General features: G+C 41.1%; 2 protein-coding genes across 4 annotated transcripts; one reads left to right on the top strand and one right to left on the bottom strand.

The window, feature by feature from the left end:
- Positions 1 to 9,192: 9,192 nt before the first annotated feature.
- LOC146560823 (uncharacterized) lies at positions 9,193 to 12,031 on the bottom strand. Its single transcript, XM_085296307.1, has 4 exons — positions 11,653 to 12,031; positions 11,156 to 11,333; positions 10,433 to 10,527; positions 9,193 to 9,779 (listed from the first exon to the last, which is right to left on the bottom strand). The coding sequence occupies exons 1-4, from the start codon at positions 11,977 to 11,979 to the stop codon at positions 9,588 to 9,590; spliced, it is 792 nt and encodes a 263-aa protein (XP_085152433.1). The 5' UTR covers positions 11,980 to 12,031; the 3' UTR covers positions 9,193 to 9,587.
- A 996-nt stretch (positions 12,032 to 13,027) lies between these two features.
- nphp1 (nephronophthisis 1) lies at positions 13,028 to 26,264 on the top strand. Of its 3 annotated transcripts, XM_085296305.1 has the most exons (21): positions 13,028 to 13,220; positions 13,546 to 13,607; positions 13,953 to 14,013; positions 14,271 to 14,404; positions 14,642 to 14,849; positions 15,436 to 15,537; positions 15,762 to 15,898; positions 16,100 to 16,145; positions 16,283 to 16,385; positions 17,212 to 17,306; positions 17,389 to 17,517; positions 18,918 to 18,992; positions 19,137 to 19,247; positions 19,322 to 19,404; positions 19,584 to 19,660; positions 19,779 to 19,878; positions 20,059 to 20,171; positions 20,252 to 20,325; positions 20,574 to 20,618; positions 21,563 to 21,869; positions 26,248 to 26,264. In XM_085296305.1, the coding sequence occupies exons 1-20, from the start codon at positions 13,155 to 13,157 to the stop codon at positions 21,839 to 21,841; spliced, it is 2,100 nt and encodes a 699-aa protein (XP_085152431.1). In that variant the 5' UTR covers positions 13,028 to 13,154; the 3' UTR covers positions 21,842 to 21,869; positions 26,248 to 26,264. The 3 variants fall into 3 exon arrangements, with proteins under 3 accessions (XP_085152431.1, XP_085152430.1, XP_085152432.1); XM_085296304.1 differs by lacking the exon at positions 26,248 to 26,264 and having other exon boundaries at positions 21,563 to 22,957; XM_085296306.1 differs by lacking the exon at positions 26,248 to 26,264 and having other exon boundaries at positions 13,029 to 13,220; positions 16,283 to 16,370; positions 21,563 to 22,953.
- Positions 26,265 to 26,968: the final 704 nt, after the last annotated feature.

Here is a 26,968-nt window from a genome sequence, read left to right as displayed (position 1 = left end):
CGTCTAACTCTTACCCTCAAAGAGTTTCTCAGTCTTGTTCTCTAAAACCTAAAGAATTATGGATTTGATCAACTGGTCCTGTAATGGAATTGACACCCTGCTGGGCTTGGGAGAGCCCAATTGTCCTGCAGAGACGTTTGCTGCCGGATACTTGATGGTCGGTTGCGTCGTGTGTCTGGCAACGCTCTCGATGAAGGACATTGAACGACATCTACCAATTTGGAACCACGATAACAGAGTTCAGGCTGGCTTGGACCTGGCTTATCGAAGAACAAGAAGCGGACAGATGTGGACACCGGATCAACTGGAGGCGCAATCGAAGATTGCAGCGGTCCCAGATCAGCTGTACACACTGGAATATTCTCCCATGTTACTTTTCTGTGTTTTATTGTGTTATGGTGTGTTGATATCTGTGCATTCCTGTATTATCCTTTTGTGTTACACATTTCGATGTCGTCCCCCCCCCCCCCCCCCCCCCCCCCCCCCGCTACGTAGCCTGACCTGTCTCCCCAATGTGATGTTTGTGTATTGTATGTACGGTAGGCAAGGTCTGTCATCTCGGTTGTGGGCAAAAGACCTGCAACTGACAAATAAAGGCTATCTCATCTCTCATCTTCCTGTTCACCTGCTCCCTACTCTGACATTGTCTACAAACATTACAGTTCATGGAGACGCCAGCCTGACCTCATCTGTCAACCTGTCCATCACCACTGTAAACAAGAAGAGGCTCCGAGCTGATCCTTAATGTAATTTTACATGCTCTAAATAAAAACCATCCTCCGTGCAAAAACACAGTGATGAGGTGTGGTTGACTTTATTACTACTTGTGAAACATAGGTTGACTAACAATTATTGACCAACAACAATTAAACAAAAAGACACATGCTTTATAATTGACAGCAAAACCGACCCACCTAGTCATAGAAGTAACCGTGTAACTATGAATATTATCTTATATGTAGTGAAATCTTTTATTTAAAGTAGAGATGGACCGATCCGATATTACATATCGGTATCGGTCCGATACTGACCTAAATTACTGGATCGGATATCGGAGAAAAATAAAAAATGTAATCCGATCCATTAAATATCACGAAAGCACCTCACAAAACTTGCAACACGCCATAACTCACCTCAGAATGTTAGCACGTCGGAGCAGTATGCATCACGTGATAGAGCGGCTGTGGCATGCGGGACCTGTCGGTGGTCTGGATAGCATTTGGAGCTTCGCTAGCAACCTGGCATTTCATCTCCGATAAAGTTATCCCGAGAGAAGTAAAGCAAGTGTGTAAGTCCATCTCTGAATGTTTGTAAAGCATTCCTGCGTTAATCTTAACAAGCGACTGCCTCTCCTGCTGCTACTTCAATCATGAAACTGCTTAACGATCAGCTGATCGGCTTTTCTGTCGCGAGTCCGTGTCTCTAGTTTGCTTTTGGCCCACTTTGCACCAGAAAGAGGAAACCAGCGGCTGAACAACAGCAGCACGTTTAAGCTTGATCAGCTATTGTTAGAATGTATTTAATATTACTTTCTACTCCAGGATCTTTTTCTACGTAGCTGACGCTGGTAACTGTGCAGGGGCGGATCTAGCAAAGTTTAGCCAGGGGGGCCGATAGGGCATTAACAGGGAAAAGGGGGCACAAAGACATACTTTTCTTTCTTATTCTCATTTAAAATGTCTAGCTTTTAATGAATAATTATCTGACACCCAAAGTTTTAATTTGATGTAAAATGAATAGAAGTCAATTACTGTATATAGTAACTATTAAGTCTAATATATATACCCTAGTAAGCTATAGTACTTTTTCCTTTGGGAAGGTACCATCTGTGCTAGGGCTGCTCAATTAATCGAATTTTAATCACGATTACGATCTGGGCTTTCAACGATCATTAAAAATGACTGAGCCGATTATTAGCCCCTCCCTCATTTATCCGCGACACCTTAAAGGCCGTCTGTGAAAATATTGTCGGGCATAAACCGGTCTGTGGCGCAAAAAAGGGTGGAGACCGCTGATTAAGAGGACCCGAGGGAAGCTCGGAAAGCTAAGCAGAAGTTATTTGGAGAGTGACTGCCGTTGGTTGAAAAGAGAGTTTAAAAAAAAAAAAACTTCAGTGGTGTTGCACACCATTTTATATTATTTTTTTAAAGTTATTGTTAACCCTTTAAAGCCGGTCAGAGCAGCACGCTCCGTTTTGCGTAACTATTTTTAAATCCCTGTAGAATCTGAACCGTGTAAGCTAGCGCAATAATTTGTTTTGCATATGAAACCGGAGGAGTTGTACTTACATCTGATGCCATCAGCTTGTCCTCGGTCACGGTTTCGTTCCACATATAGCTTTGCAAAAATTGCATAAAAAGTGCTTGCAGGAACAAAAACATAATATTCCAGAAACACGCTTTGCCGTTCCTATCAGCTGTTCGTAACACTTCCCATAGTAAAATGATGCACATGCTGTTTTCTTTGCAAATTTGCATCATAGGATTGTTTTTTGTTTTTCCTGCAGTATATAAAAATTGCTGTATCTCCAAAATAAAACTATGAAGACACTCAAAATAAATTTCCTGTGGTGGGAAACTATTTTTTTGCAACTTTATTGTATTTAAAGTTTTGAGGGATAAACCTCTTAAATTTCTCCAAGTAGAAATATATGTAAACAAAACAAAAGCGATTTTCAATTTTTTTTGTAGTTTATTGCACTTTTTTGCAATTTATGTAATTACTATGGACTTAATGCATACATATTATTAAAATATGGGCTATAACAGTTGTATTGATGTATAGCAACTTGAAATGCTCCCACAAATGGCACTACAACATGTAAAAAAAAAAAATATATAAGCTCTGGTGGACTTGGTTCTATGGTAGGTCTTAAAGGGTTAAATAAATATCGTCAAATAATCGTGATCTCAATTTCAGTGAAAATAATCGTGATTATCATTTTTGCCATAATCGAGCAGCCCTAATCTGTGCAGTCTGCAATTTTGTTGAAGAAAGATCCATCCATCCATCCATCTTCATCCGCTTTGTCCGGGGCCGGGTCGCGGGGGCAGCAGCCTAAGCAAAGAGGCCCAGACCTCCCTCTCCCCAGCCACCTCCTCCAGCTTATCCGGGGGAATACCAAGGCGTTCCCAGGCCAGCCGAGAGATATAATCTCTCCAGCGTGTCCTGGGTCTGCCCCGGGGCCTCCTCCCGGTGGGACATGCCTGGAACACCTCACCCAGGAGGCGCCCAGGGGGCATCCTTGTCAGATGCCCGAACCACCTCAGCTGGCTCCTTTCGATGTGGAGCAGCAGCTGCTCTACTCTGAGCCCCTCCCGGATGGCCGAACTTCTCACCCTATCTCTAAGGGAGAGGCCAGCCACCCTTCGGAGGAAGCTCATTTCTGCCGCTTGTATCCGCGATCTCGTTCTTTCGGTCACTACCCACAGCTCGTGGCCATAGGTGAGGGTAGGGACGTAGATCGACCGGTAAATTGAGAGCTTCGCTTTTACACTCAGCTCCCTCTTCACCACGACGGACCGGTGCAGCGTCCGCATTACTGCAGCTGCAGCCCCAATCCGTCTGTCGATCTCCGGCTCCCTTCTCCCATCACTCGCGAACAAGACCCCGAGATACTTGAACTCCTCCACTTGTGGCAGGAACTCATCCCCGACCCGGAGTGGGCACTCCACCCTTTTCCGGCTGAGAACCATGGCCTCAGATTTGGAGGTGCTGATCCTCATTCCCGCTGCTTCACACTCGGCTGCGAACCATTCCAGTGCGAGCTGGAGGCCTTCACCCGATGAAGCCAACAGAACCACATCATCTGCAAAAATCAGAGATGAGATTCTGAGGCCACCAAAGCGAAAGCCCTCCGCCACTTGGCTGCGCCTAGAAATCCTGTCCATAAAAATTATGAACAGAACCGGAGACAAAGGGCAGCCCTGGCGAAGCCCATCACCCACCGGGAACGAGTCCGACTTATTGCCGGCAATGCGAACCAAGCTCTTGCAACGGTTGTACCTAAACGCGTAGTGAGGGTGTGCTGGGAACGTCTAGCAGAGGCCCCAGTCCGCGAGATCTTCAACGCACACCTCCGGCAGAGCTTCGACAGCATTCCGAGGGAGACTGGGGACATTGAGTCCGAATGGACCATGTTCAGAGTCTCCATTGCCGAAGCTGCTGCATTGAGCTGCGGCCGCAAGGTGGTGGGTGCCTGCCGTGGTGGTAATCCCCGAACCAAATGGTGGACACCAGAGGTGAAGGGAGCCACCAGGCTGAAGAAGGAGTCCTATCGGGCTTGGTTAGCCTGTGGGACTCCGGAGGCAGCCGACAGGTATCAACAAGCCAGGCGGAATGCGGCTCGGGCAGTGGCTGAAGCAAAAACTCGGGTGTGGGAGGAGTTCGGAGAGGCCATGGAAAAAGACTTTCGGACTGCCTCGAAGAGATTCTGGCAAACCGTCAGACGTCTCAGGAGGGGAAAGCGGTGCTCTACCTGCACTGTGTATAGTGCTGGCGGAGCGCTGCTGACGTCGACTGAGAAAATTGTCAGGCGGTGGAAGGAATACTTCGAGGACCTCCTTAATCCCACTGACACGTCTTCCGAGGAGGAAGCAGAGTCTGGGGATGAGGGGAATGACCCGCCAATTTCCGGGGGCGAGGTCACTGAGGCAGTTAAACAACTCCTTGGTGGCAGAGCCCCTGGTGTTGATGAGGTCCGCCCCGAGTTCCTGAAGGCTCTGGACGTTGTAGGGCTGTCCTGGTTGACACGCCTCTGCAATGTTGCGTGGAGATCAGGGGCAGTACCTGTGGACTGGCAGACCGGGGTGGTGGTCCCCATCTTTAAGAAAGGGGACTCCCCCTGACTTCTGCTCTGCGGCTGCTGGGCGAGCCCTCATCTGGGACTCTCCTCAGCTCTTACGTTCCAGTAAGCGGCTGCCCCTCTGTTGGTCTTCCATGGTCTCTTGTGTTCTGGGCGCCTCTGGATGTCTGGAGTTTTGATCTCCTCCATACCCGCTTCACACCCTGGAGGACGGGGCTGTGGCCCCCCCACACTCCCTAGCAGATCATTACATGGAGAAACCTTTGGAATGCAAGCATGCTGATCCACACAGGTATGCACACATGGGTATTCACAGACGCGGACTAAAGCTTTCTTGGCTGCTGCCTCAAAGCACACTGTGCGCTGTCTATCTTGCGTGCTGCACAATATCGTTTATTATTTAGTAAATATTGATATCTATGACTAGCTAGTTTATTGTGATGGTGCTTTGTTTTCTCTATTATTATGTTGCTCTTTGTTGTTTGCTGTCTCCTCTGTTTGTTTTTTTTGTTTGTTTGTTTTTTTTTTCTCCATACAGGTGACCCAGGAGTTCTTTTTTTTTTTTCTCTCTCTTCCCCCCCCTTCTCACCGTCTCTTCTCCCCTTTGGTTTTCTTTCTTTCTCTCCCCCTCTTTCTCTCATTCATTCCCCCTGTCCTATTTATTAAAAAAAAAAAAAAAAAAAAATGACAAAGGATGAACTGAAGCTCTGCCATCAGGTAATGTCGCATACTGCTGTTTCTGATGTCATTTAAAAAAAAAGAAAAAAAAAAAAAAAAAGAAAGGGGACCGGAGGGTGTGTTCCAACTACAGGGGGATCACACTCCTCAGCCTCCCTGGGAAAGTCTATGCCAGGGTGCTGGAAAGGAGAGTTCGTCCGTTAGTCGAACCTCGGATACAGGAGGAACAATGCGGTTTTCGTCCTGGTCGCGGAACACTGAAAGATGTTGAATCTATTTAATATTTCTTGAAAAAGAATTGATTTCTGTGCATTTTTTTTCACACTGCATCAAATTAAGGTTGATTACGTCGATTAAGCATCATGAGGTGGAGCGTGAGGGGTGGTAGAGTTGGATGTCTCGAGACCGGTCTTGGTCTCGAGACCGGTCTCGAGACCACTTTTACGTGGTCTTGGTCTCGTCTTGGTCTCGACGGACTTTTGTCTTGGTCTCGGTCTTGGTCTCGACGGACATTTGTCTTGGTCTTGTCTTGGTCTCGACGGACTTTTGTCTTGGTCTCGGTCTTGGTCTCGCTGTTTCGGTCCTGCGTTCTCAAATCGACATAGTGTTCGGGAGATTTGGAGTCAACCATCAGCGGAGCGGGGGGGGTGGCTTACTGGGCTTAAGCCCGGGTCATTTTTTCAGAAGCATGGGGTCTTTTGGAGTGTAATTTTTTAGTTAGATGCCTGACTGACAACTGTATAAAACAAAAACAACACACGAAGCACAGAGCGCACCGTCGTAAATTCCCCCTAATTTTGGTATGATCCGAGCTCAGGCACTAGGCGACTGAGCACAGCACCCATGTGAGCGAGGGGGGAGAAGCTGCTGCCTGCGAGTTTGCTGCAGACAGGAGAGCTTAAGTTTGACCAGGTACCAAAGCAAATCATTCGTACTGAACTAATAATGTAAATATGACGGTGTATCACAAAAGATTGATATCAAACTGATCACTTGGTTGCGTTACTTGCTCTTCGAGTGAATCAAAAAATGGATAAATAAAAAGCCGAACAGCAATGCTGATTTTTTAGAGAGTCTTAGCTTACATTTCATATTTTCAGTTGTTACCCTCCACGGCTAAACAAACTCTCTAAATCGGTTTCAATTGTGTACTGATGAACACAACAATGGACATAAGGAGCTTCTTTCAAAGAAAAAACTCAGGTAGATGTTATTTTATATATTATGCTTTGGATGTTGTTTAGTATATCTATGCAAAACAAGAGGAATTTCAATACACAGCAGTATATTCACAGTTGAAACCAGATATTTACATACACTTTAGGGAGAAAACATAAATTTTTTTTACTGCTAAACATCAATTTAGAGTAAACTTTTGTTTTAGATAAATAAATGTTGAAATATCTTTTGAATTAGTTGAATGTCAGAATAAAAAGAGGGAGCTGTCTATTTTAATCACTTTCATCAAATTTAGGAGTACATATACACTAAGTTTATTGTTAATTAATAAGAAACTCCAGACGATTCGATTCTGAGCTGAAGAAGTTTCTGATAGGTTAGTAGAGTCCATGTGAGTAAACTGGTGGCACAGCTGTGGATGCATATAAGGCAAAACACAGAGCCTGTTTCTGTGACATGGGAACATCAAGAGATGTCAACCAAAAGACCAGGAAAAGAACTGTGGAGCTCCATAAGTGTGGCTCAATTTTGAATACAATTTGGTTCCATTTGCAATTAAGAAATACAGATAGTTTCTCTCTTTACTCTCAAAGTTAACAAATATGTTTTTTATATTTATCAATCTAAAAAAATAAACATTTAGTCTGATTTGATGTTACAATTAAAAAGTGTTTGTGTTTTTATCTGAAGAGTGTGTAAATATCTGGTTTCCACTGTATTTGATGATGTTGGTGTTTGGCTTGATTGTCAGCACAAAGAGGGAGAGAGAGGAGCAGAGAGGGAGAGAGAGGAGCAGAGAGGGAGAGAGAGGAACAGAGAGGGAGAGAGAGAATGAGGACAGAACAGAGATGGAACAAGAGCAGGTGAGACACACATGTTAGTCAAATGGTTGTTTGCCAAAACTCATCAGAACATGTACCTAGTGTTTCTTTTTAGATACCATTTGTTCCTTTTCAAATTCTATATTTATTAAGTTCTGCAGGCTTGTTTGCACAACAAGGCTAAATAATTATATAAACTTTTCTCAATCTAAATATTGTACTTTGGTAGAATTAAAAAATAAGTGTAGTGCAGGTCTATGATGATTTTTTAGTGCTACTATCATCTAGTTCTGATTCTGGTTCTGTCTTGGTTACTGTTGTAGTCCTGTTTTAATTCCGGATCAGTTCTGGGTCTGGTTGAATTGGGGTTTAGTCCCTGTGTCTTGATACAGGCCCGACTTTGTTCTGCCTTGCTGCTTAATTAAAAAACTAGTTTAAGGTGTCCTGCATATGTATATAGAATAGCATCTGGCTGCAGTTTAAAGACTTTTTTTGTCTCGGTCTTGGTCTTGGTCTCGTCTCGACTCGGTCTCGTCTCAACTTGGTCTTGGTCTTGGTCTTGTCTTGGTCTCGATACCCTCTGGTCTTGTCTTGGTCTCGGATTAGGCGGTCTTGACTACAAGTCTAAGGGGTGGTTCCCTATTTTTTATTTATTTATTTTTGTTGTTGCTGGGAGTTGGAACCCTATTAGTTAGGTTGCTTAATATTTATGCTAAGTACTCTTTAAAATACCAGAATAGGGAGGATGGTGTAGGTTTAAGTTTATTAGATTGAACAGTATTGCTGAACTATGAAATATTTTTTTTTGCATACAGGTATAACAGAATAGCTTTAGTGTAGTTGTTGTTTTAAACTTGAGTATGAACTTATACAAAATGCAGCAAGATATTTAAAAAACAGTTTTGTTGATCAAAAAACACTATATCGGATTCATATCGGTATCGGCAGATATCCAAATTTATGATATCGGTATCAGTATCGGACATAAAAAAGTGGTATCGTGCCATCTCTAATTTAAAGTGTAAATCTTGTTTTAAAAAGCAACTTACAAAACCAAAAGCCTACAAATGCAGTAATCTATTTACATTATTGGAGTTGTATTCATTTTCTTATGATTACGGGGCGACCGTGGCTCAGGGGATTGGGAAGCTCATCTGTAACCGGAATGTTCTGTCAGTCTGCCCCAGGGCAGCTGTGGCTACAACTCCACCAGTTTGTGAGAGTGAATGAATAGTGGAATTGTAAAGCGCTTTGGGTGCCTAGAAAAGCGCTATATAAATGCAATCCATTATTATAATTACATATTAAATTAACTTTTTCTGAATATATGAGGTAGTGAAAGCACTAATTGTTTTGTGACTACACCTCTGGTGGAAGATTGCAACAGACTGAGCCATGACTGCTGCAGTCCAGTGTTTTTCCAGTTGCCAAATAGCTTCATCTTTATATCTCATAAAGAGTCAGATTCTTTGGGATTAACTTTTATCACAATCAGTTTCAGACTTGATGTGGATGAAAAAAAAATCTTACAGATCCTATGTAAAGGATTTTATTATTTTATCTTTAGGAGTTAGTCTTTGTGCAACATTTGCATGTAGAATGTACTAGCAGATTAACTCCAGCCATGCAATCTTTTTTTCTTAAAACATACTGTATGTCCACAGCACTTGTTTCCAAAATGACTGCTTGTGTGTGTAATGCAACCACAAATTTTAAACAGTCAAATAATTTATTCACCTTTAATACAAACCACCTGATGATATTACTGAATTGGGGAAAGACGTCAAGATTAGTGAGATATTACATGATTTTTACCATTAAAATGAGCAGTACTAAATTATATGAGAGTTGTATGAAATATTGAAACCAGATACATTGTCAATAATGACTTCACACAAAAGCTGTATGTGCTACAGATGATTTAAGCACTTTGGATAATTATGAGGTAGTAAAAGAGTTTTTTCATTGACCATCTGAACTGTCACTTGAGCACAAATGTCTTGTACATCAATAGCATGAAGTCCAGCTCATCTCCACATTGTCTCAACACTGCTCAGAAATTCACCATTAAGACCAGAAGTGGTGAAATTCATCTCTTAGAAATTCTACCACGGAAGTTCGGTTCCATCCCAGCTGTACGCTTTTCCAGTCTTTTCTATATTTAGTGTGTCAACGATGCTCATTAGACAGTTCACAGAGTGTTCAGCGCTGAACAGCTTGTCTTGTGGCACATTCCGGTGATAAGGCCTGGAGAGGTCTGTGTTCACTGTTCCTGGATGTAGGGACACACAAACAACCTGGGGGAAAAAAAACATCATTATAGGCTATGGGATCTATGTACAAGGGCATGCCCTAATCCATGCTCTAAAAGAAAGATACAAACACCAGTAACAAGCATCTTAGACCTTAGGCTCAGAGATGTTTTTTCCCTTTTCGTGTAAATCCTTGACTCCCTGCTCAAACCAGAGTTCCTCCCTGTCCAGGATGTGTACATCCTCATCATTGAAACAGTATCTCGTGGCCTGTAGGTGTGAACAGACTGCGGAGTCCTGGCCTGACAAGTTAGCTCTTGTGTGCTGTGCCATCCGTTTAGCCAGAGGTTGTTTGGTTTCCCCGATGTATAAATCCTGGCAATCCTCCTGGCACTTAACAGCGTACACTATATTACTCTATTTGTGACATATCTTTTGGGTGGACCAATTTTTGGCACAGTGTGTCTTGGGGTTTGAAACCAACAGAGACCCAGTCTTAAGAGAAAATGCGTCTCAGCTGTTCTGATACTCCCGACACATAAGGGTGGAAGTCACTTGGACGAATGACGAAATGTTTCTCCCACTGAAAACGCCAACCAAACAAACAACCACATGAATAGACTCAACTTTGGGATTTCCTTAACTTGATGATTGAGCATGCATCAAGACATTAATGCAGCATGTATGAAAACACTTACCTTGGGTCGACTGCGGCCCAGCTCTATAGACAAATTCCTAGTGGCCATGTTAAGAGCTGCTTTAGACATTCTGTAGCTGTACCAACCTCCAAGACCTGAGAAAAAAGTGTTAGAGATGAACATTTTACCACTGTGCATGCATGCACATTATAACAAAAGATAAATATCTGCTTTGTAACTATGCTCTGTCCTTCAGCTAAGTAACAAAAGTGGTGCTGCCTACGTGCATAGGTGGTTTTAGACAGGGGCCAACGCCCCCGTAGAACTAGCTCTGGCCTCTGTGCTCAAGAGATAATAATTAATTGATTTCTTATGGTGATATGCAGTGGCACGGTAACTGGAATTAAATTGCTGACGTGTTCAACGTGGACCGTTTAGGGTGCTGCACACTTGCTCTTTTAAATTTGGAGCCGTTTAGCTGGTGGGTTTTTCTCCTGTTAACAAAGAACAGTGTAGAGAGAGAGGATGAAGATCATGAGGGGATGAAAGAGAGAAAGAGGAGTTAGCTGGAGAGGATGCAAAGAACGAGGGATCAGAAACAGAGACTGTCAATCCTGTACAGTATGTGCTTAATACATTAAAAAAAAAAAAATCTTTTTTGTTTTGTTCTGTGCCCCGATTAAAAAAACAAAACAAAACACTGGTCCCACTGATAAATCTGGTCTGGAAGTGCCACTGCCTACATGACATGTATGCACAAAGTGTTTTGGAACCACCAGATACCATTGTCTCCAATTGATCCCACTTTCGCTGTGATGTTAACAATGATCCCGCTGTGCTGTTTGGCTTTCTCTGCAGGCTGCTGACCAAATCCACCACTGCCCTTAAGAAGGAGGGGGGAGAAATACTTGGCCATGACGAAAGGACCCACTGTATTAGTCGTTAAGGTGGAAATGATACCCTGGAAATGGGAAAAAAGTTACTTAATTAAGGATTTAATGAATTTGGTGTTGCCGATTTCAGACTCTCTTGCTGGACACAGACATCACCAGCACAGTTTAAGGACCACCAGAGATTGTTAGAAAAAGTCCAATGTATGTACCATTACAGGGGGAAATCCAAATGCCTCTATGATGATGGTGTCTCACCAAGTTTTTTGCACTACTTCTGTGCATGTATTTTCTACACAGGCAACGGTTTGACTCACGACAGTGAGTTAAACTAACTTTTACTCCAGTTTTTACGGAAATGTGGCTTCTCACACTAAAACAAAGGTCTACCTGTGCAGAAACATCCCTCAAGCTGGTCTCTCCTTTCCCCGAAGGGTGAAGCATTGCCGAGGAGTTGACGACTAGATCCAGCCGACCGAAACTCTCCTTAACCCTCTCTGCAGCTCCGCGGATGTCCTCCTCGTGGTTCACGTCCAGTCTGAGGACCATCAGTCGGCCCGGGTGTTGGCCGGCCAGGCTCCGCAATTCTGCAGCCCCGTCCGGGTTTCGACATGTTGCTACAACAGTAGCGAGTGATTTATTTTTAAGTATATATTTGCAGAATCCAAAGCCCAGTCCTCTGCTCGCACCTTGAATAAGAGCGACGGGTGCAGCCATGGTTGATAAATGACATAACTAACAGTGTTTGCTGCCTTCACTGCCACTCAAAGGGTCGTAACTTAGAAAATCGGGGGCAATTTAGCGAGGACGCTTGCCGAACGACATCTTAAATGGGCTCATAAGCGACCTTTAAACTTTTTTTTATATAAAAAAAACCCAACGCTGTTACAGTGGTGGTATGTTTTGAAATTATACATTTGAAATTTGGGGAAAAGAAAAGTGACAGTGAAGGTAACACGAAAGGCAAAGGACGTAACGTACGCCCCCTATAGGTCTTTCTGAAAGCACTTACACAACTGTGCATTGCAAGTGTCCTTTGAAAGAGTGATATAATTTTACAGGGCGTATTGACCAAGATTGTATTGTATTGTAGATGTGGTGCTGGATGGGTTCGATCAGTCAAAAGCTGAGGATTATTGGGGGGGAATTCACGCTCGATTCGGAAGAGAAGTAAAAATATCAGTAATATTTTATGTTATCTTTTTTGGACATAAAACCCGTAAAAGCATCAAACATCTAGGATTTAAAAACTAGTATTAGAGGAAATGGAAATGCATTACATCATAATTTGGAGGGTATTTGGATTCATATATGATTACAATCAATAATGGTAGTTTTGCCTTTTGATCCAATATTTGGCTTTAGACCGATCAATTTTTACGCTTATGGCATTGAATCTGAATTAAATGCGCATTAAACACAAACAACTCCAACATTATGAAGTCGCAGTAACGTCAGTAATTTTTCAAGGAATCGTGAGAAAATATCCAGACCAGTAGGCGGCGGTAGCTTGATGTAAGCTTGTAAACTGCCAATAATTGCAAAAAAAAAAACAGAAAACATAGTCTTTGTATTAATATCGCGTTCATTCATTTACGAATATATAAAAATATATTACATAAGCGAAATATGCTGACTAAAACAAACCCACAATAAGCACGGAAATTACATTGACAATTAAAAAAAAATCGAAGAAGTCAGTTGCTTTTTCGGTCCACACTCCACACCAGTTGGTGGCGGTAATGCACCATTTTGCTGTTTGCCAACCGCCAATAAACCTTATACAGAAGAAGAAGAAGTCAGTTGCTTAGCAACTGTTGGAAGCCCAGCGTCAGTTAGCAAGCTAGAAGATCAGCTAACACACGTACCGTGTGACCCTAAAAAGTGTATAAATGCCACTAAAAAGAAGAGGACCTTTGCAGCTAGCCCAGAGAGAAGTGGATGAAATAAAAAAACAGGTCAGTTCAAGAACGACGCTTTAAACTTAGGTGCGACTGCACCAAACTGTTCGGACTGAACGTTATACAGTTGTTGCACATGTACCACCAGAGCTTTTTCGAAATGATGTGATCCCGAGGCTTGAACTCGACTGTTTCTCTAAACACTTTTGTCTTATAAGCCCTTTACCGACGTGGCATGCGCTAGCATAAATATTGATTAGCATCTGTTCGTAACAATTCATTATGATGCACTGCTGTGAGTTAGCAATGTAAACCAGAATAAAAACCGACATAATCATCAATATAGACGCTGAACTGTACATTGATTTAAACACTTTCACAGGTTGACAGTCTGGAGAAGGATGTCCAGAGCCAGGCTGGATCCACTGAAGAGGCCTTTCGAAGGTAACCAACTGTGGTAGAGCACCAGCAGTGCCCTTCCTTACTCCTTAAGATGAGCACCCTCACCTGTTTTAACATTGAAATCCTTGTGTGTAGTTAGTAGTCAGTTGAGCACTCAAAGGGTTTTCTGCTAAAAGTGTCACTCACCCAGTCACGCACAAATCCATACAGGATTGTATCTATAAACATTTTCTAACAATTACACACGTACTCAGACTGCAATGGGTCCATCAGTGAGTTCGCTATCAGTCTGCCCAAGGATATTTCAGCATGATGACCCTCTCTACCACATGCCCTGATCACCTACTTTATGGAATGCTTGAAAATTTGATATCTACTTGCAAACAGATGCCAAAAACTGCAAATGTCAGCAGAGGAGACACTAAGGACACTGAAGAAACTGAGCAAGGTTAGTTTTCTAATCTTTAAGAAACTTTTCAACCTTTTCAAATACTATTATTGTACACAGATTTAATATAATCTTTCGATGCCAACAATTGGAAGCAATCAGTGATATTACTTGACTAATATTAGTTGTTTTTATTAAAGCAGTTGTCATTACTTACGGCAGCAAATCGATATATTAATTTATCTTTGTGGAAAATGTTGCATGGTTGACAGCAGTGTAGCTAATTAGCCATCATAAGCTAACGCTTGATCTTTCAGGGTGATGAGCTGGCTCCAGTGGGCAATTATGATCAGAGGAAACAGGAAGAGGAGCGACGAGTGCAAAACATCATGGAGTGTCTAAAAACTCTCTCTCTGGAGCTGTCGCCACCAGGACCTAGCACTGAAGCAGGGTTAGTGAAATGTGTGTTAAGTGCAAAGAAGGAAAACTGGGACGGTAGAGTTTTTTTTGTTGTTGATCTGTGTATGTACTTTATAGTCCATGCTGCAGGGGGCTTGACTTCCCCACAACAATTTAACCTGCATGCTTCATTGCAAAGCATCAGTTTATCTGACAGATTCAATGACAATTGATTGACAAATCTGACCCAAGAATACCTTTTTTCACTGAATTATTCCCTGGTCCACAGTAATGTTTCAAAGGAAGATAGTGAAAATAGTGCTGAAGAAGACGATGACGAAGACAGTAACGACAATGAAGAAGAGCATGTAGAAATTGTTAACAACATTGCCGGTGATGAGAGGCGAGATTTGAAACCGCCATCTCAGTCAGATGCTCGCATCTACATGGTCCTCAGTGATTTCAAAGGAGAGCAGGAAGGAGATCTGTCTGTTCGGGTAAAACACAAACAGCCTTGATGTCAGCAATATATTTAGGACGTTTAGAGCTTGGATTCTTTCCCCTTGCATGTTAAAAGCGATATTGTATAATATTTAGTTTCAACAGAAGAGGGCGCTCTAGCCATCCAAATCTTCTTCTTCAAGTCTTGCAGGCCTGAATTAAGTAATAAATGTAATTTACATATTTCTGAAAACTATTTACCTTTTTAATTTTAAACATTTCTATGATGTGTCTGGTAGATATTGGCATGTAGTCTAGTGCACTGTAGTGTAATTTATAAGCTTTATTAATCGTTATGTCCATCCATCCATCCATCCATCCATCCATCCATCCATCCATCCATCCATCCATCCATCCATCCATCCATCTCCACTTATCCAATTTGATATCCCTTTGTGTTAATGAATCTTATTCCATTGCCGGTTAATTTTTAATCAAGTACTTAACCGATTAGGAAGATAGGTTTATCCTCACATCTGAATTTTAGACATGTCTGTGATGAACTGCATTTGATCTCATCTGTTTGTTATAAATGTGTGAGTTATGTGAACTTACATGGTGTTCTGTGGCCTGTTGTTTCAGAAGGGGGAGGTGTTGAGGATTATCAGGAAGGCAGCAGATGGATGGTGGCTGGCTCAGAACACTAAAGGCAGCAGAGGAGTGGTTCCAAAAACCTTCCTGAAGGTACAAAATCTGCAATGATAGCAAGTCCAACATTATGAATTTTCATTTAGACAAGTGTTTAGCTGAAGGAATTATAAAACATTACTGAGAACATTAAAATGCAGCCTGCAGCAGTTTTCTTTATTCATTGTGTTTTTAATATTAGTATAGACTGACAAAAAAGATCAAGACCATAACAGGATATGATTTCTGATTATATTTTAAATGTAACCATAATGTGTTAGATTGGCTCTAGTGTTGATGAGGAAGATGATGATGATGATGACAATAATTCAAAAGAAGATGATGATGACAAGGAGGAGTCGGAAGAGGAGGAAAATCAAGATAGTGAAGAATTAACTGATGATCCAGCCAAATGGAGGTTGAAAGTTTTTTATTTAATTTTTATTTAATGGCATTAAGCTTCCAGGGTCTGTGTTTCCCTACACTTGAGAGACTTTGTTTAAAAGGAAGATAATTTTGAAAACTACATTTATCCAGATTAATGGCAACATAAAAATATTACTTACTGGTGTGAATGAATAACATAATTATTCTTGGTTTCTTTTGTTTTTGTTGACAGTGCTTCACATTCTAACTGGTCTACAGTCAAAAAGGCTCTGAGTGAGGTGCGACTTTCTATACTCTACAGTTATAACTACAAGAACTGAAACTGCTATTAATTTTCCCAACAACAAATACTGCATTCACAATCTTTAGCGCTGTGTTAAATACGTTTTATGGTTTTATCGTGTGTCTGTGACAGATTGATGCAACAGATGTGCTCTCCGCCATGGGTGCTATACCTTCAGGATTCAGACCATCAACTCTCAATAAATTACTGGTGGAGGAAGGTCATTATGCAGCATGTGTGTGTGTGTGTGTGTGTGTGTGAGTGTGAGAGTGTGAGTGTGTGAGTGAGAGAGAGAGAGAGAGAGACTGGATAAACTCACAAATTAATATGAAGTAAACTCTGCCCACAATGGGGGATCTGTGCAGTTTTGGAAGCACTGGCAGAATTCAGTAAATCCTAGAGCTTGCTGGTCCACTGGTGGTGAACAGACCTGCCTCCCTTAGTGCTGCCTGACATCATCCTACAGGTTAAGTGGCTGTTATAAGGCTAGGGGAAAACTGTTTTCATTGCCAGTTACTCAACTTCTGCCAATTACTTTGTCAATGTATAATTTTTCTATAAAGCAGCAAAATATGTGGATTACATTTCCCCAATTCTAAGTAATGTATTCCAAGGTAGTAACAAATCCTTGCATCAGTGAAGCAGAAATCACAGGATGTGTCACATTTATATTTGGAAAAATCAACAATTCTACAAATTGTTGCATCTTAATGGAAATTTGGATTTAAACTAAGATGACACCCAAAACTTAAAACAGCTTGAACAGCTTACACTGTGAGATAAAGGAGCTGGTTTAAAAGACATTTTAATTTATTCAAGTTCATAACTGCACAGGCTTCAACAATTAAGAGTTTATACTGGGTGAGTTATACTGGATGTTATTTTTATTACTGTAGTTGTTTTGGTACAGTAGGTTGAATGGTGAGTTAGATGCACAATTTTTACCCTATTGTTACCGTATTGATAGAAGCAGCTGTCACTGTAAATAGTAATATTTATCTAACAAGCCAATGCTACATGACTTTCAGGGCAAAGCTGTAACCCTTTGTGTCCTTTATTAGGTGTAACATACAGAGGAAGTCATTACATTCAGCCTCAGCTCAGCCAATCACAGCTCTCCTTTAAAGACCTCTTCCTGGACCCAGACACTGGCAAGGTGAGCTTGTCCCTGTGTTTCTGACACTTACCAGCAACTATAGTCATAAACCTGCCTACTGTGTGATTCTCCTGTGGTGTAGGTTCGTCCTCGGCAGGTCAGCACGAGTGTTTGTTTCAGTTTGTGGAGCTGCAGGATGATTCCTACTCCTGGGGTTGGTGTTCAAGTCCTCAGCCGGCACGTCCGCCTCTGCGCCTTTGACGGAACTCAGGTATCATGGTTGTCTCTGTAAACTTTTATTTTAGACACTAGTCCATGACAAAAAATGAAAAAGAAATCATTTAAAACCATTATGAGATATTTACAACATAAATTTATGCCACACACCAAGAAAGGTACTAAGTCACAAACATTTAGAGAACTGAGAAAGATCCTGAACGCTTCATTATATGAAGTTTTTTCTTTTTTGCGTCACTCTAAATAGACTCAAATGTGCTGTATAAAGTGGTGTACAGTCGTCTGCAAAAAGAGCTATTTCAACCTTATCTGCACATCTAGAATTTATGGCTTAGCATATTTGCTTGTGCAGAAAGCTTATACCACTGTCGTTATTACAAACAGAATCAGGGGAACATTTGCTTCCATTCTTCCTTGGTTGGAGCGATCATTATTACGTTCTTTTGTACTGTAATGTTTTACTGCACTTCTTTAATTTCTCCAAATGTCTTCAGAGTATAATGAATTTTATTAATACTTTTGGTGTATTAGGTAAAACAGGTGTCAAACATTACGGCTAGGGCATCGTTGTCTCTCCGTTTTGGCCTTCCGTCCACACTGAGACCGAAATGTAAGGGTGCATACAGGTCAAGGAAAGCGCAGCGTTCTGAAAACGCTTTTCAAAGCGGATACATTCGAAAACGCCGTTTTTGCGTAGCAGTGTGAACAGCGAACCCGGAACTTTTTCGAAGTTGATGATACATTTTGTCATGTGATGCAGTCATGTGACCAATTAAACTATGATAGCGGAGGGCATTATACAGCAGTTGTTTTGTTTGTTCTCAATTTTGACAGCCCTATTAAAGATCAGTTTGCACATGCTCCAGATAGCTTTTCTTCAAATTCTTTAATTCTCACTTGCTTTGCAACTTTGTACTTTTGTGTTACTCGCAGCAACAACTCACCTCATTGTTAGTCCATTTAAAAAACTTGGTGCTTTTCCTCAACATTTTGTCACAACATTTCAGAGAGCCGGAAAGTAAATAAGCAGCAGACAGAAATGAGGCAGGTCGAATCGTCTTGCGTTTCATGCATGCGCAGGACTGGAACGTAATCGTTTTCGGCCATGGATCAACAACTCTGTGAAAACAACTGAAAACGATAGTGTGACGCGGAGCGTTTTCAGACCAAAATGCCGTTTTCAAATTTAACCGGGCTAGTGTGGATGTAGTAATTCATATCCTTGATTACTTTAGTGGCAGGAATCATGTATTGGTCTCTTTAAGTGTGTAAGCTTATGAAACAGTCACATTTCAGCTCAACTCAGACAACAAAGAACACGTTTCTGCCATAAAACAGGAAGATTTTTATGCAGGGTTTTTTTCAGATTTAACTCTTTGTATCTAATTCCCTTGCTCTCTTGCTTTTTTCAACATGAGTTTCACTGTGTTTCAGGTTTTGAGTAACATCCACATAATAAGGGCAGCCTACAACGCCAAGAGCCCAAAGACCTGGAGCTTCTCTCCAAGGGTATGTGGAGGTTGCTATGTTTGTAACCTTACAACACAAACTGATTTGCAGACTCTTTGTACTGAGGCTCTGCAAAAGAAGACAAAAAAAGAAATTGTGAGAAATGTGAAATTTAGCATGTGTTCATGTGTGTGTCTGTTCAAGGTGACCGGTATCTTGCCCACCCTCTTGGATGGAGACTGTTTTCTGCGCTGCAACTCTGCGTCTCCTAACCTCGGGATCCTCTTTGAATTAGGAGTCACTTTTATACGAAATGTAAGGGTGCATACAATTTTGCGAATTACAAAAATGTATATAAGGAAAGAAAAGAAAAAGTGTCTCTGTTTTAGTCTACTGGGGAGAGAGGAGACCTAAGCTGTGGTTGGGCTTTCCTCAAATTGACCGATGATGCAGGAAATCCTGTGCCGAACAGGTACATGTGTTTTTTTACATTCATCCAGACATATGCAGAAAAAACTGCGAAAATATATCAGAATATCTTTTCTTTAGACACCTACAGTAGTGAAAAGATTAACAAAGTAAAATGACACCTAGCGCAAAACCACTGACATTATTAAGCGCGCACAAAATTGAATTATCTACTGTGTACAGGACCTATGAACTGCCTGTGAATGGTGGCACTCCATATGAGAAGGATGTAGCAGTGGAGGCGTCACCCACTAGAGGATGTAAGGAGAAATGGCAGACTCAGTACATTTTGATCTTAAAATAATATAAGGAAAAAACAATAGAAACAAAATAATAGTTTTTATGTTATATTAATCAGTGTATCTCCTCTCCTTTCAGCTCCAAGTGGTGTTTTCCAGCAGATGCTCCAAGCCAGGCGGCAGCCCAAACTTGTTGTTAAGCTGAAATCAGCCAACAGCCGGACGCAAACACAGCTCAGGTTAGAAGATCAGTGAAAAAAAGACTGCCACTGTGCTTGAACACCTGCAGTAGAATATCTTATCCATAAAGCCTTCCTCTGTTTATTTGGACTCATTCCTGACTCATCTCAGATATATCCCTGTGTGTATGTATGTGCGTGCATGTATATGTTTGTAATAAGTACATTTTCTCTCTTCAGTGTCCTTCCAGATACTCTCCTCCACTGCCTAAACTGCATCCATCTGCTGGTTCTGCACAGGCATCTGCTTGCAGACGCACTGCTGATGGACAGGCCCACAATGCAGAATGCAGGTAGCTCGCACTGTCAGTGGTTCTTATCCAAACCGATCACATTCACAGCTCTGGGTTTAATACCATTATCTCTCTTTCAGATCTAATATGCAGTCCTATACTTTCAACCTTCCCTGTGTTGTTGGACCAGCCAGACCTGTTAGATGCTCTCAGGGTGAGAAAAGTCACATTTGTCATTCAAATAAGATTCAACAACTGCTCCTTTGTTTTGTTGCTTTATCAACACAGCTGAAATTCTGCTTGTTGAAGATGATTTCTGTGAGATTATTTTTAATATTCTCATAGTAAAAATAATGTGTGATTATATATAGAGAGAGTTTAAAGCTTGTTAAGTGGTATGACCCATCACATTTGTTTGATGGTAAGGACAACTGAATATTCAAATAACTGTGTTTCTTCCAGAGTGCCTGGCTGGATGCTGAGACTAACATGAACAGAGCACAAAAGGTGCGTGCGTGTAGGTGTGTAGTTATACAACTCTGTGTCCAAACACATTTTTGCCCGGTGCAAATATAAAAAATGGAATGCAAATTATTTGAACTACATATTTGCTTAAATAGTATAATGGCAGTCATTATAAAACGACTGAAAAACTGCTGAGTTTGAGTTTTAAGTGTAGTTGTCTCGGTGGTCTAGCGTCCCCTGTGTCTGGATGGAAGCATATGCAAACCTGTAAATATATTAATCGGGCCTGTACCAACTATTTTGAAACGTAAAAATTTTAATTATTTTTTCCTTCCAGGTTTTTAATATGTCTTTTTGTCATGTTTAATCAAATATAAGGGATTGTATGATTTGCAGGCCAGACATTCTGGATTTATTTACATTTTATGCATTATTACAACTCTTTTGGAAACAGGGTTTTGGGACACAGATCCCATTACAAAGTGATATGTTGGGGATCTGCTTTCTTTTTGGGAACAAAGAGGAAATAGGATGTTTTGGTTAGGTAAAAGGTAGCTTTGAAGAAGTATTGATTGCCTGGTTTAATTAATTAAACTCAGTAGGGATAGCTACTGAGTTTAGGGATAGCTCAGTGGGGTAGGGATAGCTCAGTAGGTAGAGTGGTGGCCCCATGATCGGAAGGTTGGGGGGTTCGACTCCACTGAACGGTTACCCTGAGGTACCGTCCCTACACACTGCTCCCTGGGCGCTGCATTGGTGGCTGCCCACTGCTTCACTGGGTGAATGGGTTAAATGCAGAGGAGCAATTTCCCTACGGGGACTATCGCATACACATTAATACATTACACATTATTACAGTAACAGTCTGCATCTTTGGATGCGTAATATCAGCTCAGACCTGTAGAGGATGCTGTCAGTATAATAGATTGGGTGGCTTACACTGAGATGTGAATATGAACTAAAGCTTTCTCCCTGTGTGTTTACAGAGGGACCTCTCCTATCTAAAACTGGAGTTTGTTAAAGTCTACATGTCATCTGTGTATTTCCTGCTCCACTCTCCATCGCTGCCCTGTTATCGTTGGGCGGACCCGCTCTCTGAGGAACAACGCGCAAGAGTCATCTACGCAATGCTGGAAATGCTGAAAAACCAACGCAACAACACCGGCCAGTCAGGAGTTCCTGAGGTCTTTGTTGATGGCGCTCACACGCATCTCGCTTTTGATGTTACCGAGTTGACTTTTGACCTTCTCCGTGTGGCGTGGTGACAATAACGTCATCTCCCTCTGGCTGAAGGTGCTATTTGGTTGAAGTTAATTATCCTAATTTTCACGTATATTTTGAAAATAATTAAAGGTTAAAACTCACAATATTCTATATGTTTATTATTTTTAGTAAATTTTAATGAAGAAGACCAAAACCAGCAGTGGTTGAAATTTGAATGAAAGACCGGGCTTCCTCTTTAGTAGCTGTTTTTCATTACAATATATCACATACTATAACCTAGTTAGTCTTTCATGTAGTTATTATAGTTTTAGTTTTGGTCCATGGCACAGATGATATATAATATGTCATATTTTAGATACACTTAAGATAAAACATGTGACAAGATAGGGCGATTCTTCATTGGTTTTTCACTGAATTTGTTGAAAACAAGACAAAACTCACATGTCCAACACGCTTTACTTCCTTTCTGCTTCTGCTAAACTACTGAGCATACACGTCTTTGCGAACCTTATGTTTACCAAAGGCACTGATCGTAGTCTGTGTAGCTGTGAAATAAAATATTTTATTTATTTTGTATTTAATCACAGAATCAACGTCCTTCCTCTTAAAGATAAAAAAATGTGTTACAGGATTAAAAAAGGGACAATGAGTGCCACTGATGCCAGTAATGGTAACATTATTGGCATGTTTTAATTTAATTTTTATGAAAGAAATTGTGTTCTTATCACTTATTTACATCCACAAAGGTGCTTTTTCAGCCCTGTCATCTCACTGGGTACTGAGCCCCACCCATTATTTCAACATCATTGTGTGTATGTGCTTGTTTGGGAGGGTCTGTAGTGTAGGGTTACAGGAGTTAATAATTGGCCCGCTGTGTTCTTTTTATAGCCTGGTATAAAAGCTAAGGAGCACTAGGAGGTTGGGTCAGTTTGGGTGCTGTCGGTTACGGCTTCACGTCCAAAGCAACATTTATTACAGCAATTCAACATACTTTTTTATGATAAATTATATATTGTCACACTAAACATATTTCTTTGGGAATAAAATCTGAAAAAGATGTTTGAAAGGCATTTAAGGCTTCTGTAATTTAATTTATGAGATAAGACCTTTAAAAAAAATCCATATTATTTACACTGTTGGTTTTGTAATATGAAGATGTTAGTAAATGTTTCTTTAAACTCTTCACATATATCCCCCAACACATTCTGAATAAAAAAGAAAGGAATAAGATGTAGCCGGTTAATTGGTGAGTAGAAATGCTTAAGGGCATATTTTATTTCCCCATGTGTATTTGACAACTGACTACAGTAATTTAATTGTACCCTAAAGGCATGAATATATCTGCCAGGTCATGCTACTCAAGAAAAGCAACAAAGCCAGTAAGAATATTTCCAAAATGACAAAGAGTGCAAACACCTATTAGCATGTTAGTAATTCCTATTACATCCCCTCATCGTCTAACATGATCTTAACCTTGAAACTAACACACATTTAACCTTCTGTTTGAACTTCAAACTGTCTTGTTTAACTGAACACTGACTATAAAGCCTTTATCCCCCCCAAAGTGATATTCCAAGTCCCCAGCCCAATACCTAAAGTGGTCTTTCTGAATGTGTATAAACATACCAAGCCTTTTGTTGGTGCACTGTTTGCAGGCGACTCATATTCCACATCCTGTATTTCCACATTCCAGTGCAGTTGCTGCGGTTGCTGTATGCTGTCCCTGATGACCGGAGCGTTGATAAGCTTTGGAAAAAACAAAACAAAACTGGATTACCATCAGGGTAATAGTAGTAAGATATCCCAGGGCTGTGTCAAACAAAGGGAAAAGAAACTCTTTGTGAAGCCCAGAAGGGACAGAGAAGCGTTTGGTCCTGAATTATATTTACAGGTTTTAGATTATCCCTTGATTGACAGTAGCAATGAGCAAGATGTGCTTTTCCCATGGTATCTAGACGGTAAAATAATAAAATAAAATAATAATTAATGAAATTTAAGTCTTACAGATTAAACAGAAAATACTTTTACTATGTACCTATAGAGAGGTAGTGAGGCTACACTGTAAAGAAAACAGAATCCAGAGTGGCATTTAATGGTGTTTCCGAAACCTCATATCATACAGTTAGTCAGCATGGGTCTGATCATCTAACATGTGTTTGAGTAAATTTCCAGGGTTGATGAGACAATGTTATTTGAGATTAGTCAAGAAATTATCTATTAAAATATTATATTGCACTTGGGAAAGTGATTTTCTTAAATATGTACACACAACACAACAGCAAAGTACTAACCACTGCTAAACTCGCCCACTGTGCCTTGCCAGCTTCTATTCCCAGTTTGTACAGTATCGTTCCAGTGCTCGCTGTGTGATGAGGTCACCTGTGTAGAATTCCACTAGCTTCAAAGAGAAAAGAGGACAGTACCAGGGGGAGAAACAATATTGAACTATTGTGGACACTTTGTATGTGTTAATTAATTATCACTAGCTGCTATATACTGTCTGTGAAGGTTCACAGTCATCCAGGTCATCGTAGTCAAAGGAGCTTGCAAAGAAAAGCGTCTGGACTTCTTTAAGTTGCTTGAAGACGTTTCACCTCTCATCCGAGAAGCTTCTTCAGTTCTAAGGTCAAATGGTGGAGAGTCCCAGATATAAACCTAGTGGGAGTGACCCCCCACAGAGGGACAAAAGGACCCCCTGATGATCCTCTAATCGCCTGAGCCAAGGTGTGAAATTGGGTGTGGGACCCAATCAGCCAGAGTTTCGGGTGAGTTCATTGTGAAACCTGGCCCCACCTTATCATGCGAATTCCTGAGGTCAGATGGCCCAGGATGTGAGTGGGCGTTAAGGCGTCTGGGGAGGGATCTCAAAACTGGATTATAGATGGCAGACAGTTGGTGTGGTAAACCACCGCCTGTGTTCAAAGACGGTCGCTCACAGTGGACATAGATGGCTTCTTTCACTCCTCTTTCAAACCATCTGTCCTCTCTGTCCAAAATGTGAACATTGGCATCCTCGAAAGAGTGTCCTTTATCCTTAAGATGCAGATGGACTGCTGAGTCTTGTCCTGTGGAGGTGGCTCTTCTGTGTTGTGCCATGCGCTTGTGAAGTGGCTGTTTGGTCTCTCCAATGTAGAGGTCTGAGCATTCCTCGCTGCACTGTACAGCATACACCACATTGTTAAGTTTGTGTTTTGGCGTTTTGTCTTTCGGGTGAACCAGTTTCTGTCTGAGCGTGTTGCTGGGTCTGAAATACACTGGGATGTCATGCTTGGAGAAAACTCTCCTGAGTTTTTCTGATACACCGGCTACATAGGGGATGACAATGTTGTTGCGTCTGTCCTTCTTATCCTCCTTCGCTGGTGTCTGGTCTTCTTTTCTGTGCCTCTTTGCTGACTGCTATATACTACTTTTTTCCATATATGAAAATTGCTTGACAGGGGTGTGAGCCAAAAATGATCTAGCTTCTGGGTTTGCTCAAATGTTTCTTCTTGTTATATGATGGTTTCATAATAACAGACATTCTAGACATTGGTAAATGCTGCTACTGAGAGAGAAACTACAGGCAATGTCAGTAAACGTGGTGGTGGACAGGTATATAAGGCAGTATGTGGGCAGTAGAGGGGGGTCTGTGCCATCTCCATTCCTTATCACCTTGTAACCTCGTACTTCTGATTCATGCTACCTACAGAAATACTTTGATGATTCTTCAGTGATTGGATATATAAGTGATGAGCAGGAGGAGGAATACAGGGGACTAATGGTCTGGAATAAATCATATGCTTCTGAATGGGAGTAAAACCAAAGAGATGATGATTGACTTCAGATGGAAGAAGATGGCTACACGACCTGTAGCTGTGCTGGGACAGGATTTTGATGTGGCGGAGGAGTAAAAGTATTGGGATGTCCACACGGACAACTGGCTAAACTAGAAAACCAACACAGAGGCTTTATACGAAAAGGGTTCTTTTGGATCTTTTCAAGTCTGCAGCGCAGTGATTAAGATTATCCATCACTCAATTGTGTTAAGTGTAGGATACTCGGCTGGGGGAGCAGTGTCAGAGACACCAATAGACTGAATACACCGATTAGTAGAGGCTGGCTCTGAATGGCTGCATCACTATTAAATCTCATGGTACTAAGAGTTTGTTTAAAAAGAGAGTAAAATGTGACTTTATTTGAAAGCAGTGGTGTATTGTCAGATGCTCCTTTTTTCAAATTGTGGTCAACAGGAAAGAAAAATCTTATCTGTGCCATATCGAGCTCACTTTGCTAACTACAGAGGTGAAGATAATGTATTAACTCCACTGCAGATCACTCAACACGGACCATCATTGTGTAGATATAAATGATACTGGACTGCAGACTGAAAAAACTGTAAAACTGTAGACCTGATTGTTATCACATGGAAAAACTGAGACGTTCTCACCCAGTTCTCTTTGTGCCCCAGGTGGACTATTGTCTAAGGAGGAAGAAGTAGAAGAGGTGATAGTGGTGGGGATTTCACACAGTAAGTAGTTAAATGCTAGAATATGCACACACAGATTTAATGTCCTATCAGTGTTATTAAAAGAAAAAAAATAGATTCATAGTGGAGGATCTAGAATTATCCTGATCACAGATTCAGTTTGGGAAACGGAAACTTTGTGTTACCTTATGATGTGCTGGAATAATTATTTGGTGTCTATCTCATGTTTTCAAAGAGTTTTCCCTTAATTTAAATGGAGACTAACTATCTTTTAATGGCTTAAACAGCTTTTTGTTTGAAATTAGAGCTTGTGCACAAAATTGCTAGGTGAATGGGTTACAATGTGTGCCTTTGTGTTTTGCATCTTTACTGTAGTTTTAATTTGTTTTCTTTCTTTCTTTCTTTCTTTCTTTCTTTCTTTCTTTCTTTCTTTCTTTCTTTCTTTCTTTCTTTCTTTCTTTCTTTCTTTCTTTCTTTCTTTCTTTCTTGCTAATTTTGTTTCAAGTAACATTCAGTGGACATTTTGTAAGAACTTGACACAGCTGAAAAGTTTTAGATGTTTGGACCATTAACCAAACGGAGAGTAAGCCAACTAAAAGAGCTGAAAGATATTAAAATGCTTCAGACATTTTCAGGAACACAGTGTTTACCTCGAGGTTACAGTTCACAGCATTGGGGGAGTCCTGAGTCCCTGGACGTGCAA

This window comes from Mchenga conophoros, linkage group LG13 (genome assembly GCF_057382185.1).
Source record: "Mchenga conophoros isolate Kocher_MC1m ecotype Shallow Benthic linkage group LG13, M_conophoros_male_GT1.1, whole genome shotgun sequence".
Lineage (NCBI taxonomy): Eukaryota > Metazoa > Chordata > Actinopteri > Cichliformes > Cichlidae > Mchenga > Mchenga conophoros.
The sequence above is the reverse complement of the archived record's forward strand: the minus strand, read 5'-3'. Positions and strand labels throughout refer to the sequence as shown.